Here is a 15,109-nt window from a genome sequence, read left to right on the forward strand (position 1 = left end):
AAATGAATCACTGACTCTCTGGCTCGGATAGTCCTTCCTTCCTTCCTTCCTTCCCTGCTGGGACAGGTGCCCCATCCCTCTGTAAATTCACCCTGGCACTCAATGGGATTCTACTTTGTGGTTCCTTTTTTTTTTTTCCTCTCTCTCTTTCATGAGACCAAAAACTCATTGACTCCAAGAATCCCCATGCCCATGCTGGCCCTCCTCAGAGCACTGGGGCTCTCTAGAGCACTGATGCATCAGATGTAAATATATATCTTATATTTACTGCTCAGATGTCAAAAATCATACTATTATACCCATGACAAATTTTTACCAATTGAAATGTCACATTCTACACTTTTTTTTTTTTTTTTGGAGACAAGGTCTCAAGTAGCCCAAGCTGGCCTTGAACTTGATTTGTAGCCAAGGATGACCTTGAACTTCTGATCCTCCTGCCTCCAGTTCCCAAGTGCTGAGATTATAGGTGTGTGTCACCATGCCCAGTGTTATTCAGTGCTGGGGATAAACCCAGGGCTTCACACATGCCTACAAGCACTCTGTCAATTGAGTCACAATTCCAGTCCCAGTCTCAGATTCTTAAAACATGACAGCTACCATCCGAGGTTGACTGGTCAGATATCATCCAGGTTTCTAGGAAGTAAAGAAACTTGGCCCCCACCTGTATAGCTCCATAGAGCACACAAGCTTCTCACAGCAGGTCCAGGAAATGAACCATAGATATGTGGCCAGCCTGCCCAGCCGTGCGGATCTCGACCCCTTGAACCTCAGGTAGCAGGTTCCGGAAGCAGTTCCTCCCCAAGGGACACACAACAGACAGGTGTTTTCCCTCCAAGTTACCCTCAATCAAGGGACCAAGGAGATGGAGTTCCTTCCTCCTGACAGACGGGTTTCTACACACCACACACACACACACATACACACACACACACATTTGTAACAGTACAAGCTGATGGTTTCAACTCATCCTTGATCTTCCTTAAGCCACGGTTTTTCCTAAACCGGCAACAACTTCAACTGATCCCTAAACCACACGGAGCCAGGTGGGCTGGAGAAGGAAGACAGGTTGAGGAAGAGCGATGATGTGGGCCAGGCAGTCCCTAGGAGCAGCACGGCCATTAGATAGTAGTCATCCTCTTATCTGAACCGCTGCCTCAGGGTTATGCCCAGAGCAAGAGGCAGCAGCTGGCCACACTCACACAGGTGTACACAGGCACACACGTGTGTGCACACACACACAACGTGGGATCATCAGAGAAACAGAGAAGATAGGGTCCTACCAAAAAGACCGTGGGGCTCCGACTGGCGCCGCTGGGTGCTTCGGTTTTGGTCCTTGGGTTTCTTGTTGCCCCTCAGACTCCCAAAGCGCTTCATGAGTCACTGTGGCCACAGGAGCAGTGACAGGTGAACATATCAGGACTTGAAGAACCAGCATGAGCCTCAGCTGAGGAAGAGGGGGTTCACCAGAAGGGGAGCAGCATCAGCTGGCAGGTGCAGGGCACCTGGGAGTCACAGCTCGCCACCGCTCCGAGAGGCATCAAGCTCAGCCCCAGCCTGTGGGGTCTGAGTGTCCTCACCAAGATCTCTCAGATTAAGATGAGGCGAGGGCCGTGCTCCAGGACCAGCCTAGCAGCCACAGGTAATCTCCCAGCAGTCTCCGAGAGTCCTGAGCGAACACAGTCCAGGCTGGCTGTACCTCTCCTCTGCCGGCAGCCGGAGTATCAGTCTCGCCTGTCCTTAAGTAGGCAAGAAGCCACCGGAGCCCTGAACAGAACCTTGCAGGGGATCTGTTTATGCAGTTAAGGTCACCGGCTCACCGACAAGCTCCCGGTTATTTATTCTCTTTCAACTTAAAGCAGGAGGGGAGCCCAAGTAGGCAGAGGCAGCACTCGCCTGCCAGTCATGTGCAGATCTGCGTGATGTCTCTTTAAGAAGGCTGTAAAAGGAAACCACCCCGAACAGACAATTCTTGGCACCCATTGGTCAGAGCACATTCCCATTATGACATGACATCACACAACTATTTTGATGCATGTGCTCCGGAGCCCTGAGAGCTAGAAGGCTCCGGAGGTTGCCCGAGGAGAAGCCCCGAGAGCACCAGACTCTGCTGACTCCTTTGGCCCTCTTCTAGGGCACACAGCAAGATCACCTTGGAGGAGAGATAGGACAGCCCTAGGATTCAGCAGACGGTCTCAGGCAAGCATGGAACCTGGCTTGCTAAGAACTGCAAGGCAGAACTCAGATTTTGGAGGGGATTTTATTCAACTCCTCCTATTGTAGATGGGGGAAAATGAGGTTCAGGATGGGCTGTGGCTCATCCAAGCTCCTGCAGCCAATGACAGAGACAAGACTGGAATGCTAACCTCATCTTCCATAAACCAAATGTCTGCGCTGACAAAGCACGAAACCTTTAGCTCATACCTGCGTCATAAGTAAATAAGAGGGTAAAACGAGAGAAAAACAAACTTGTTTTTCTCATAGCTTTTACCAAAGAAAGTTACTTGCCCTGTAACTAGGCAGCGCTGTGACCTTGAGAAAGTCTCTTCCCCTCCGCGGGACCCAGTGTCCACCTTTGTTAGCCAGGATGACACCAGGTCATGGCAGGATTTCAAGGTCTGACAGTCTGGGGTAGAGCAATGTCTCAGTGGTTAAAAGCATGTACTTTGTACTGCTCTTTCGGAGAACCCGAGTTCAGTTCCTGGCACCCATGACGCGCAGATCACAACCACCTGTTACTCCAGCTCCAGGGGAATCAGATGCCCCCCTCTTTTTCTTTTTTCTGCCTCTATCGGCACCTGCACTCACTCACATGCACAAACCCACTGACACACACAAACATACAGTATTTAGAAACCAAGTTCCAATCATCTAAACTAATGGTAGTGAAATCTGTGCGCATGCGCCCCCAAATAACTGCTCACCCGAGAGTTAGTAAGTGGTCCCTGTGCTGAGGATGGTGAGCTTGGGTCCTCTCCTCTCCCTGTTTAGATGGTGTCGCCTCAAAAGCTGCACTGGTGTCTGTGTGGTTTCCATTATTTAATATGGCATTTGGAAAGGAGGAGGGTTTAGGGAGACAGGATGGGGACCCAAACAAACAAGAAGCCGCCATGAGTTCAAGCCTGGCTGCTCCTTGTGGGTTTGCCACTCTCTTGGGCAGAGTTTAACGCTGCAGGGTTACCATCAGCTCGTGGTGAAGCCCCTGTGAGCAAATGATGGCTCCCTCGCTGGAGCAACAGGTTGGAAAAGGACAAACTTGAAGGAGCCTTGTAAGGAGGGCCTCCGCCACGCAGGGAGAGGCCATGCTGAGGCAAGTCCAGCATGCTGTACGGTAGGCGTGCTAAGGTCTGAATGTGAATTGTCCCTCACAGGCCCATGACTGAATACCTGGTCTCCAGCTAGTGGTACCATTAGGGGAGGTTGTAGGACCTCTGTGGCCCCGAGTCTAGCTGGCGGAACTAAGTCCCTAGGGGCGAGCCTCTTCTGGTTCTGACCCGCTTTGTTGCTTGCCCAGGCCATGTTAACAAAACGGGCCTCCCCTCCCTCTGCCACGCTTTTCCCAGCATGATGAACTGAAATCCCTTTCAAACTAGGAACCAAAAGAAAGACTTCCTCCCTTCAGTGGCCCCGGTCAGGTGTTTGTCACAGTCGAGAGAAGAAGCAGCAGGAGGAAGGGACCCCGGGATCTCAGCTCCTGCCCTAGACCAGCCGCCCCCGGGGCCTCCCTTTGGCTGCCATGCAGAGCAGACAGGGAACACACATCTGCTGCCTCACGCCTGTGGGGCCCTCGAGCTGTGCAGTGGCCGCCTATGACCTTGGACCAGGCCCTGCCTCCTTCTGTGTCCTGCCTGCCTTGCCTTCCGGCCCCGGCCTGTCTCTGTCACGGCGGCCCCACCATCCTCTCGCTGACAGCATCCTCTCGCTGACAGCAGATGGGGAAGCTTTGCCTCGGCTTCTCCATCTCTCGGAGTGACTGCAGGACCTCAGGGCTGCACTGGAGGCTGCGAGGTTGCGGAAGCAGCCGCAGCCCAGCTGCTGGGGTGGACCCACTTCCCCATGTGAGCCCCTTGTTCCAGTCACGCTGGGCTGGTCTCCACTCTTGGGGCACACTTTAGATGTTCTAAGCTGCAGGTGCAGCTGGTTCAGTACGTGGGCCACCAGAAGCCAGTCCTTCAGTCTGGCCAGGCCTCTAGTACAGTAGCAGGTATCTCTGCAGTCAAAATACAGTGGCCCAGACTTACTGTGACTAAACTCTGCAAAAGATGAAGTGTGTAGATTTTAGAGTTTCACATTTAGGTTTTTAAGAATTTAAATAAACTCAGGTTAAAACAAAAATTAAACTTTTTTTTTTTCTAATTTAAAACAATAGTGGCCGGGCGTGGTGGCGCATGCCTTTAATCCCAGCACTCGGGAGGCAGAGGCAGGCGGATCTTTGTGAGTTCGAGGCCAGCCTGGGCTACCAAGTGAGCTCCAGGAAAGGCGCAAAGCTACACAGAGAAACCCTGTCTCGAAAAAACCAAAAAAAAAAAAAAAAAAAATAGTGATCCAGGGGTCGGGGCGCACACCTTTAATCGAAGCACTGGGGAAGCCGAGACGGGAGGATCGTGAGTTCCTGACCAGCCTGAGCTACACAGTAAGATCTATCCCCAAACAAAAATGCAAAAAAGAAACAAACAACAACCCAATAAAGCAAAATAAGCAGCAAAATGCAAAGATCTATCTGGAAGGACCACTGAACACATATAAAGAGGAGGCATGTTTTAATAAAAGATGATGTGAAAAGATGTTGTAATGTTCTTTTTTAATGTGTGTGTGCATGCATGCACAAGTGGGGATGTTGTGTGTGTGCACATGTGTGGGGCCCAGAGCTTGACATGGGCTGCCTTCCTCAACTGCTTTCCGCATTACTTTTTGAGACAGGGTCTGTCCCTGAGCCCCGGGGACTCTCCTGTCCTAACTCCTCAGGATGGGGATGCTGAACATGGGGCTGGTCCAGCTTTTAACGTGGGTTCCGGGCATCCAAACTGAGGTCCTCATGCCTTTGGGACAACAGTGACTGAGCCACCTCCCCAGCCAACAATGTAAGCATTCTTACACTAGAAAATAAGCTGAGCATATGGAAAGAAATATTTCGAAGTTTAGTGCCTAAAAGCAGATGCGTTTCAGTTTATAAGGAAAACAATCAGCAATGGAGGCAGGCACGGTGACTTGCGTTAATCTGGACACTCACTCAGCAGGTGGTGATTAAACTTAGGGGGAATGTTCTGGGCAGCTGCTGATTGAGTGGATTTGGGTACTATAAACGACTCAAAGACACTCCTGTTCTCCAAGAACGGTATTTTCATTATCAAAATAATAACTACCATTTACCAGGAGTCCCTTACAAGCCAAGCAAGGCACAGGGCAGCGTTAGGGCTGTCATTTCCTTTTGTCCCTACGAGGCTGAAGAGCAGGTACCAACAGCCGTGCCGTCTAAAGACGAAGAGCTGAGAGTCAGAGCAGCAGCTTGGTGGGGTCAGAAGCTGACAAGGCAGGGCAGGGGGACGTGGACTTGAACCCCGATTCGGAGAACTCTGAACATGTCTTCTCTCTGTGCCATACTTCTTTCTGCATGCACACAATCCAACATCAGGGTCCACGGTCAAAGCCTCCCTGACTCCCCCAGACCCTGCCTCAGGGAGCTCCTTGGAAGAAAGGATATCCGAGAGTCTACATTCTTCACAGTCACCTTTGACCTCCAAGTTTAAAGGCAAAAGAGCCAATCTTGAAAACCTTGATGTGCGTCCCCATGGGAGCCCATGACATGTCAGGAGTGCTGACCGACTTGCAGGTGAACCCTGTGTTTGAAGTGCCAAGAAGAACGGCTTGTGTCACTTGGGGGTTTCCAGGTGACAAAGCCCAGGAGAGGAATAGACTCTGCCGGTGGGGACCGGGACTCACTGCGGCTGCCCTGTTCTGCCCTTCGCTCTGAACTTACCCACCGAGCGTTTGGAGTTGAGGAACTTAAGAATGTGACCAATCAGCTGAAAGGGAAAAAAGAATCCCCTGTGTCCTTCAGGGTCACTGGCTGCTACCGAGTGGGGATGAGGAGCAAGGCTCAGCCTGGTACGGATGTCTACACTAAGGAGGTTTAGGAGAGGGAAGGACGGAAAAGAAGGATCGGGAGAGCTCACAGGACGGAACTGTAGTAAAGTGGCCCAGGTCTTTCTAAATTACGCCTTAAAAACTCCAGTCCTTAACGGCACAAACCAGGAACAGGAGTGAGGTGGAGGTCAGCAGATGCCCTCACAGGACACCATTCTGACATCAGTGCTACAAGATGTGGAGAGAGGGGTAATGCTAAGTAATTGAAATCACGTCTCTTTTTCCACGTCTGCATATTTTGCATGCCTGTGGGTGCATGTGTGTCAAGGTGTGTGCCTGTGTGTGTGCGTAGAAAAGCCCCAGGTTGGTGTTGGGAACCACACTCAATGCCTTTTCCATCTTCTTCATTGAGACAGGTCTCTCAGTCAAACCCAGAGCTCACCGATCAGGCTAGTTGTTCTGGGGATCCTGTCTCCGCCCTCTGAGGCTGGAATTGCTGGCAGGCCAGGACACCCACCAGCATTTACAAGGGTTCTGGGGATCCAAACTCCAGTCTTCAGGCTTGCACGGCGAGAGCTTTAACCACCGGCTCGCCTTCCCAGCCCTAACTGTAGGTTTGCTTTAACATGTGTTCTTTAAAAAATGAACACGTGTAATTACAATAGAATTCCATCACTGTCCCCTTCCCTTCCCCCTCCAACCTGTCCCGTGTCCCTCCTCCCCTCGAACTGATAGCCTCTCTCTCTTTACTGTTACATGCACATGAATGTACACACACAGGTAAATACAGCTTGCTGAGGCCATGTTTGTGTGCATGGATGTGGTTTTAGGTCCGACCACTTTGTGTGGCGTCACCAATAAGAGGGCTCATCCCTGGGAGAGGCTAATTCTGGCTCCTCCAGCAGTCTTTGTCTGGGAGTGGGACCCCGTGAAATTTCCCCCTTAGCATGTCTTTTGAGACTGCCAGTGTTCCTGTCTTGTTTATGCAGCCATTTCTAGAAGAGACTGTCTCACAGCGGACTTCCTGGGTTTCTGGCCTCCCCCCCCCACCCACCATGTACCCGGAGCCATACATCACACTCCACAGAGACTTTCTAAAAATGTCCATTGCTACCTAATCACAACAGCCGGGAAACAAATGACAAGGAAATGTCCTTCAACAGATGACTGGATAATGAAAGTGTGGTGCGTATACACGGTGGAATTCTATTCAGGTGTAAAGAAAAACGAAATCATGAAATTTGCAGGTAAATGGATGGACCTAGACACCACCCCCCTAAAACTCACACACACACACACACACACACACACACACACACACACACACACACACACACACACAGCTCTCACCCCCCTCATCAAAGAAGCTTCTCTTTACAGCAAATGAAGACAGAAATCCACAACTGGACACAAAAACGCAGCGATGACTGGACTGTGGGGGCATTCACGGACACATTCACGTATGTTCTCACTGTCGCTATCAGTTTAGACTTCCGGCTATAAATCTGCACTCAGCAACAAGAAAGCTTAGAAAGCATGGAAGACCACAGCCCCGGGATATTTCACCCTTCCAGCTTGTACCATCATTTTACCTTGGATGTTACTTTTTCTCTCCGGCTTGACTGACAGTGCTGTGCTCAGGGATCCCATCCCATAAGAGAGACAGAACAGGCACATGCTGATGGAGTCCTTGCAGATGGCCCCGCAGCCGTGAAGTGGGGCCAGGGAAGCAGGTGGAGCTTCTTGGGAACAGCACGGCCTGTCCCTGGAGCACGCAGAGGCTGACTGTCCTGGAGCCCAGGGAGGACTGTGACAGCTCTCTGACCTTTGTAGTCAAGCTCCGCTCTGCACTGCTGTGGGCCACAGGATGCCCACAGGCCTAGGTCTTCTTAACGCGAATATGCAGCTTTTATAGGTGTGATGGATGCCGCCGGGTCTGTTCGAGCAGAACAGTTAGAAGCCAGGCTGTTCAATAGAGTGCAGTGCTGGGGCAGGAGAGGTCACAGTCACAGACGGGCAACCAAAGGAGCCGGAGACGGACGAGGGGCTCGGTCCCACACTCCAGGGTATACACAAAGGGTGTTCTCGTGCTCTGGGGACAGCACACACTACAGGCCACACCTCTGCTCTGTTGTAGTCCCGAGAGCTCCCTGGTGATCCTGTAACCTAAACCATGCAAATAATCTACTTAATCCTGGGAGGGCTCCTGATGGTGACTGGCCATGTTCCCACACATGGGAGACATGCTAAGACATGAAGACATCTGCTGTACAGTAAGCTGGGCATATTTAGACTTGAGGCTGGGGACTATCCAGAACTGGCCAATGTGGCTCTTAGTCTCTGCTGTGGATACCACAGTGGCTACCCACCCTCCACCTGGGCCCGCAAGGACCCCTCCACATGACTGCGTAGTGGATGGGTCTCTGAGAGCTTTCGCTCATCCGACGACATGGTTAGGGACGGTTTCGTTCTCTTGTTACCCGGAAGTCCATGGGACGCCCACAGAGACGACTTGACGAAAATCCCATTTCAGAAAGGCCCTCAAACCCTCATGACCACGGAAGCTACTCTGGATGTCCTGATAAATTTCACTAAAATTGTCACACTGACCTAGAGGGGAGAAAAGCAGCTGAGACTCAGGGTGCAGCATCTCACTGAGGGGCGCCTTGATCCATTGAGGAGAAGGGGGTCTCTCAGGCTAGTGCAGAGCTGCTGAAGCCTGAAATCCACGGGCTCCAGGGCCGGTCTCCCCACCCGGAGGTCACAGCCTGCCTGGTAAGCGTGTTCACACAGCCTATGTGGAGAGACCTCCCCAAAGCACTTTCCTGTGTTTTCACCGTGCTGGGAGGAGGCGGCGAGCTGCTGTTGTTCAGTTAGGGACAGTCAGGGACAGAAGTTCATAGGCGCCTTCAGGACTCCAGAGTGGCCTGGAAGAGAGCTGGGATCTTTGACCCACTCCATAGCTTCTTCGTCCAGGGACAGTTAGGACCCAGCAGCTGCTTCTCTGTTGCCAGGATGTAGGAAAAGTAACTGAGGACACACCAACCAAACCTGGTTGTGACCCTCACAGGGCCTGACGAGCACCCAGGTCCTTGAGAGGCTGCTGCCAAGCCAAAGCTTGGGGTGTGAGGTGCAGATCCCTCTGGAGCAGGGAGCTGTGTGTACACTGGCTAGAGCACTCGACGCTTGCAAAACAGCGGGTCATATTTCACTGGGAGTTCTAAAGGTTGTGTTGCACCGAGTTCTCAGTGAACTCGCCCTTGGGGCCTGCCTTATGCCTTCCTCACGGACTGTGTTTGAGTCACACCTCTGAGGCATGGCCCTCCCCACCTGACGCAGGCAACCATGTGGCTCCGAGTCACCCCAGCACACTCAGGGTCACACCTCGCCTCGCGGCGCCTGGGGGAACCGGAGTTGGGAGGATCTGAGTGACAAGAGAGTGTTTATTTTGGCAAAGACAAACTCAGTTCACCCAGTTCAGCTCGCACCATTGACATCTAAGCCCACTGAGATTCCAAAGCGGCCACACGCAAGCCTGCTGTTAGAGACACAGAGAGGTGCTGCGTGCTCATTATGCAAGCAAGCATGGGGGCCTGGGTTAGGGTCCCCAGAAGTCACAGAAAATGCCAGGTGTGGCTGTGCATGCCTACAGCCCCAGCATCCAAGAGGGCGGAGACAGGATGGCTGGGGCTTGCTGGCTGCCAGTCTGGCTGAACCAACACCAAGCCCCAGCCAGGTTCAGTGAGATGTCCTGTCTCAAGGGAATAAAGCAGGTAGGGATAGATGGAGTACATGTGCACACACACACACACACACAAGTGAAAATCTACAGCAATAATTATTTTCAGCTAAAATGCTGGAGCCAGGAAGTATGAAATCTGTAGATCTCCGAATCTTGAAGGGGCTACATGTGCCCATGCAGAGCTCTCAGAGGCCTTACTTAGTTCTTTCTGTGGTTCCTGTATTCTGGAGTTGACAGGTATCCATCAGGCCTAGGGCTCCAAAGGTCCAAAGACAAGCGGGAAGGACAAAGATCGGCTGCTTTGTGGCCCAGAGGACAGATCCTGGGCTCAGAGGGCCCTGGAGCGGTAGATCTAAAGGCCAAACATCAGATATTCTGATTAAAGCAACAAAGTAAGATAGGAATGCACCCCAGCTGTGGCAGGGGGAAGAAGACCTATGTGTTCCCAGGCTCGGCCAAAAGCCAGCATCTGGCTGGCCTAACCTCACCTGCCAGGAACCTGAGCAGGGATGCCATTTTCTGGGACCTGGGGTTCCTTTGAAGGACCCCAACTGCTCCTGCACCCATTCATTCGGAAACTCAATGAACAGGAATTCAGAATGTGAGGTCTGAACCGATGGCTGCCTTTGGTTTCTTTGCAAAGTGAAATAAGTGGTAAAATGAGGGGGTAGACAGGAAGGTTTGCCCTTCTCAGGTCAAATGCAACCCCTGAGAGAAACCTGGGTCCACTCACAGGCCTGCAATCTTGAGCAATTTAGAGGGTTCTTCGACAATTCTCCTGTAACACAGATGGCCGCACAGCAGGCCTGGCTCATCTGGAGACCTCACAGGGATGAGAAGAGATGATGTGTCAGAGACGTCCCCTGAGCTGCACAGCATCAACCACCGATGCCATGGCAACGTCGTCCCCACTGCCTGGGCCTCACCTTCACTGGTGTCACCGGCCCCGCCATCTCCATCTCAGGCTCACACTTCTGAGAACAAACTGCAATCCCTGGTACCCACCTCCTTCATCCTGCCCTTTCCTCCATCCCAACAGGTTCCAGGGGCTACAGGAGCAGCACATTAAGGTAGTTCTGGTCATCGTCAAAACCAGACTTTTTTTGTGCATCAAAGGATTTCATCAAAAAAGTGAAGATGACTCACAGAGGAAATATTTGCAAGTCATTTATCTGCAAAATACCCAGCGTCTAGAATTTCTACAAACCAGTAACAAAAAGACAACACAATTAAAAACACGCAGGAGGGGTTGGAGAAATTAAGAGCACTGGTTGCTCTTTCAGAGGACTCAGGTTCAGTTCCCAGCATCCACATCAGGTGGCTCACAACCCCTACAACTCCAGCTTTGGGGAATCCAAGGCCCTCTTCTGGCCTTTGCAGGCACTCACATGCATGTGGTGCACATAAATATCCTCTCTCTCTCTCTCTCTCTGAATCTTGAATGAAAAAAAAAAAAAAAACAAATGAGCAGGAGGCCCCACCAGACACTTCTCCAAAGATGAAAGAACAAGGCCACACACGTTTGAGAAAATCTCATGCCAAGTGGATTGATCTTGCCAGGTTCTAGGAGTGGAGGGATGGGAAGTGGCTGGTGGGTGATGGGGACGAGATTCTGTTTGGGGTGATTGTTAATTTGGATCATAAATGTTCCCTAGGGGTTTATGTGCTACTGGCCTGGTGCCCAGTGTGTGGCACCATTGGGAAGTGGGTCTGACAGAAGAAGGGCCACTGGCAGTGTACCCTTGAAGGGAATATTGAGAGTCCAGCTCTTCTCTGCCTCCTCAACACCACGAGGTGAGACACCTCCCACAATATCCTCTCCAGAAACTGTCCGGTCCTTTGTCGACAACTTCAACATAAAGTCGTTATGTAAGTCACCACAGGCTGACACCTCTGCATTGTCACAGGAAGTCACAGGCTGACACCTCTACGTCATCAGCCAAATGAGGCCTCTCTCCTCAGGTACCTACCTCCAGGGCTTTGTCAGGGAGACAGCTAGCAGTGATGAACCAGCCCTGAGACTTGAGAGGTAACTGGACAATGTTGGGAATGCACTTAATATACTCTACCGTGTATTTTAAAACTGTATAGGCACTGTGTTATATAATATGTGCATTTAACCACACACAAAAAAAAATTCCACAAATGCGGGGGGAATGCATGAGTACAAATTCTCCCATCTCTGTGTTTCTAGTAGTGGTGACATGCCGGTGCTATGCCGGGGCAATCCTCTTATCTTCTGATATGGTATCTGATTTCAGTGGGATACTTTTTATAGCTGCATAGTACTCTGCTGTGTCTTTATTCAATTATTCCCCTAGTTACACAAATTACATTGTCTGCAATTGGTCTGCTGAGAGGCCCTAGAAGCAGTGGCAGCCCAGCAGCAGGGCGCAGTCCCAGGGCCAAGGCCTTATTTCTAAGTCCTGTTTGCCACCAACAGTCACGAAATGGCCAACACGTTAACTCCACCCAACAGTACTGAGATGGCAAAAACATTCCTTGGAGAGGAGGCTCACTCCAGAGCTGGGATGGGAAGTGTGAGAGAAGCCAGATGTCAGGCAGTGGTTACAACTATGGGGACAGACAAAAAACATAGGGGACACTTGGCGAGGCTCCCGCTAGACGAGTCTCAGACCTTTTGGAAGATCAGAATATGACAGTGGAACATTTTAACTCACTCACTAAAATACAAATCCCCGAGTCCAGACATACACACACAGACAGGAAAGATGGTAGTAGCTCTTTTCATGAGAAAGACTCCTTCCAAGCGGCTAATGCAGAGAATTAGTCATGAATTACACTCACACTCTTCGGGATCCAGTACAGCCATCGTTTAGGCAAGATCCATCGACTGCTGCTCAGAGGAGCAAGTCAAAGTTGGATGAGGAAGGCTGTCCACACAATATTCTGAGCTGCCGCCCCACAATGCCGACTGATCACAAAGGGAAACGAGGGTTTTATCAAAGTGGAACGCCTCTCTGTGCAGACAGCCTGGCTAGTCCCAGGGCTCCTATCACCAGGAAGGTGCCAGCAGAGTCACGGGCTCCCTGCTGTGAGGCCCAGGCCCAAGGAGGCAGGCCTGTGGCTTGCCTGCCAACAGCTAACCCTGAATCTGTTCCTGAGGAAGTGCTGGGCACATCCAGAGTGAGGCCAGCCACACAATGGCTGGCCCGGGGCCTGGGGCCGCTGGGCAAGTGCTGAGGTCATGGAAGATGAGACAGACGGGCAGAGGAGCTGGGGAGAGCTGAGGGACAGGAGAGAGAGACAGGGCCACAGACTCGGTCATGTCTGGGGTGCTTCCAAAAAGGATGTCATTAGGACAATTTGCCGAATGCAAACAAAGCCTGAAGTGCAGCTAATCACGCTCTGTTGACATGGGTTTCCTGGACTTGATAGTTATACTGTGGCGGAAACACCTTATTTTCATAAAGCCTGAAGGGGCTAGGTGGTGGTTTGCAACCTGTGGGTGGAGACCCCTGGGCTCACATATCAGATATCCTGCACAGCAGATATTTACATTACAATTAATACTAGCGAAATTACAGTTATGAAATAACAATGAAACAATTTTATGGTTGGAGGGTCATCACAACATGAGGAGTTGTATTAAAGGGTGGCAGCATTAGGAAGGCTGAGAACCACTGGGTTAGTGGATGTTGTACCTGTAACTTAGTCTCAGTCGCTCTGAGTCTATACAAACAAGCACTGCATGGGGAGGGGAGGGCAAAGACAGACAGACAGACAGATAGACAGACATGTCAGATCTAAGCAAACTTGGAAGGATGTTAGCTTTGGAAATTGGGTAAAAAGCACAAGAGACCCCTTTAGACTGTTTAAAAACATTTTAATGTTTTATATCGTGTGTGTGTGTGTGTGTGTGTGTGTGTGTGTTTGTGTTTTTCTGTGGGGTTGCACATGCATTCAGGTGCATGTGCACCTGTGTGTGCACCTATGTGGAGGCTAGAAACAGATGTGAGGAATCTTTCTCTACCACTCCCCACATTATTATTATTATTATTATTATTATTTGTAAGTTTGAAATCGTCAAGATGGAATGTTACTTTAAAAAAGGAATTGAGAGAAGCTAGGGACATAACTCAGGACAGTGTTTGTCTAATGTGCATGAAGCCCTGGCCTCAATCCTAAGCACCACATACACCACCTGTAATCCAGGACTTGATGGAGATAGAAAGATCAGAAGTTCAAGGCCATCCTCAGATAGAAAGTGAGTTGGAGGGATATGTAAGAACCTTGTCTCAGAATGGAGTGTGACAAGGCTTGAGCAATAAAAAGATGAGGACAGAGATGCCATGCTCACTAGCAAGGGCTTTTCCTGTCTCCAGTACAGCAGGAGTGTCCCTCAGGCAGGCCTCACACAACTGAAAGACTCCGTGATTCACGCCCAACACCCACAGCCCAGTCTGGGCTGGCAGGGACAGGAGCTCCTTCACGGACAGGTGCATGGCAGCCACCAGAGGGCGCCCTTCTGGAGTTCACTGGGTGCCAGGCCACATAGCTGTGCCATGCGATGGCTACACTTTTCAGGAAACCCGGATGCCACACATACTTTTCCTTTCTTTGTGGACAGGCTGGATGAGTCACGTGTTTCAGGAGGCTGCAGATCTGCCAGCTGCTGGGATCTGGAAAGTTCCAGCTGTAGCCAGTGAGCACAGGTCCCAGGGAGGTTGGCTGGCCAAGGCTGGGCGAGCTGGGGCTTCCGAGGAAGGAGCTGTGCCTGGGGAAGAGGCCAGCCAGAGTAAATCTAGTTTTGCTGGGCATTGAGCAAAACTCATGCTAGACTGGATCCTGGCAATTTTTGTTTTTTGTTTTTTTTCGAGACAGGGTTTCTGTGTAGCTTTGTGCCTTTCCTGGAACTCACTTTGTAGACCAGGCTGGCCTCGAACTCAGAGATCCACCTGCCTCTGTTTCCCAAGTGCTGGGATTAAAGGCATGCGCCACCAACACCCGGCTGGATCCTGGCATCTTAAGACACACTCAGATTGCTGGTCCAAGCCCCTGTAAAGTGTGTGTGTGTGTGTGTGTGTGTGTGTGTGTGTGTGTGTGTGTGTGTGTGTGTGTCTCCTGTTTACACATCCCCCATGTACCCATCTGCAGACCATCTTTCTCCCAGGTGGCATATATATGGCTTCCTCCGCTCATCTGTGTTCATGTAACCCCCCACCTGTGTTTCAAGCCTTCCTCACTTTCTCCTGCTGCCCCCTTTTCCTGTGGCCACCCTGGCATCAGGCCATTGGACCAGAGACCTAAAGAAGAGAGGAGGTA

The 15,109-nt window shown here is 51.0% G+C and overlaps 1 protein-coding gene and 1 long non-coding RNA gene across 14 annotated transcripts in view; one reads left to right on the top strand and one right to left on the bottom strand.

Moving 5' to 3' along the window:
* Prkag2 (protein kinase AMP-activated non-catalytic subunit gamma 2) overlaps positions 1-15,109 on the bottom strand; it is a 262,801-nt gene that overhangs the window by 150,332 nt on the left and 97,360 nt on the right. For 2 of the 13 annotated variants that reach the window (XM_076566000.1, XM_042273230.2), the window contains exon 1: positions 1,281-1,993. The exons of 6 other annotated variants lie outside the window; for them this stretch is intronic. In XM_076566000.1, coding sequence (XP_076422115.1) covers positions 1,281-1,374 — 94 coding nt within the window. In that variant the 5' untranslated portion in view covers positions 1,375-1,993. Of the gene's footprint in view, positions 1-1,280; positions 2,031-7,673; positions 8,099-15,109 lie in introns of those variants that run through there. 5 more of the 13 variants (XM_042273231.2, XM_076566001.1, XM_076566007.1 and 2 more) reach the window with 5 other exon arrangements.
* On the top strand, positions 2,046-4,779 carry LOC143272123 (uncharacterized). Its single transcript, XR_013049555.1, has 2 exons — positions 2,046-2,196; positions 4,539-4,779. It is a non-coding gene; the product is annotated as an uncharacterized LOC143272123 (long non-coding RNA).

Source organism: Peromyscus maniculatus, chromosome 3, assembly GCF_049852395.1.
Source record: "Peromyscus maniculatus bairdii isolate BWxNUB_F1_BW_parent chromosome 3, HU_Pman_BW_mat_3.1, whole genome shotgun sequence".
In the NCBI taxonomy this organism is placed as follows: Eukaryota; Metazoa; Chordata; class Mammalia; order Rodentia; family Cricetidae; genus Peromyscus; species Peromyscus maniculatus.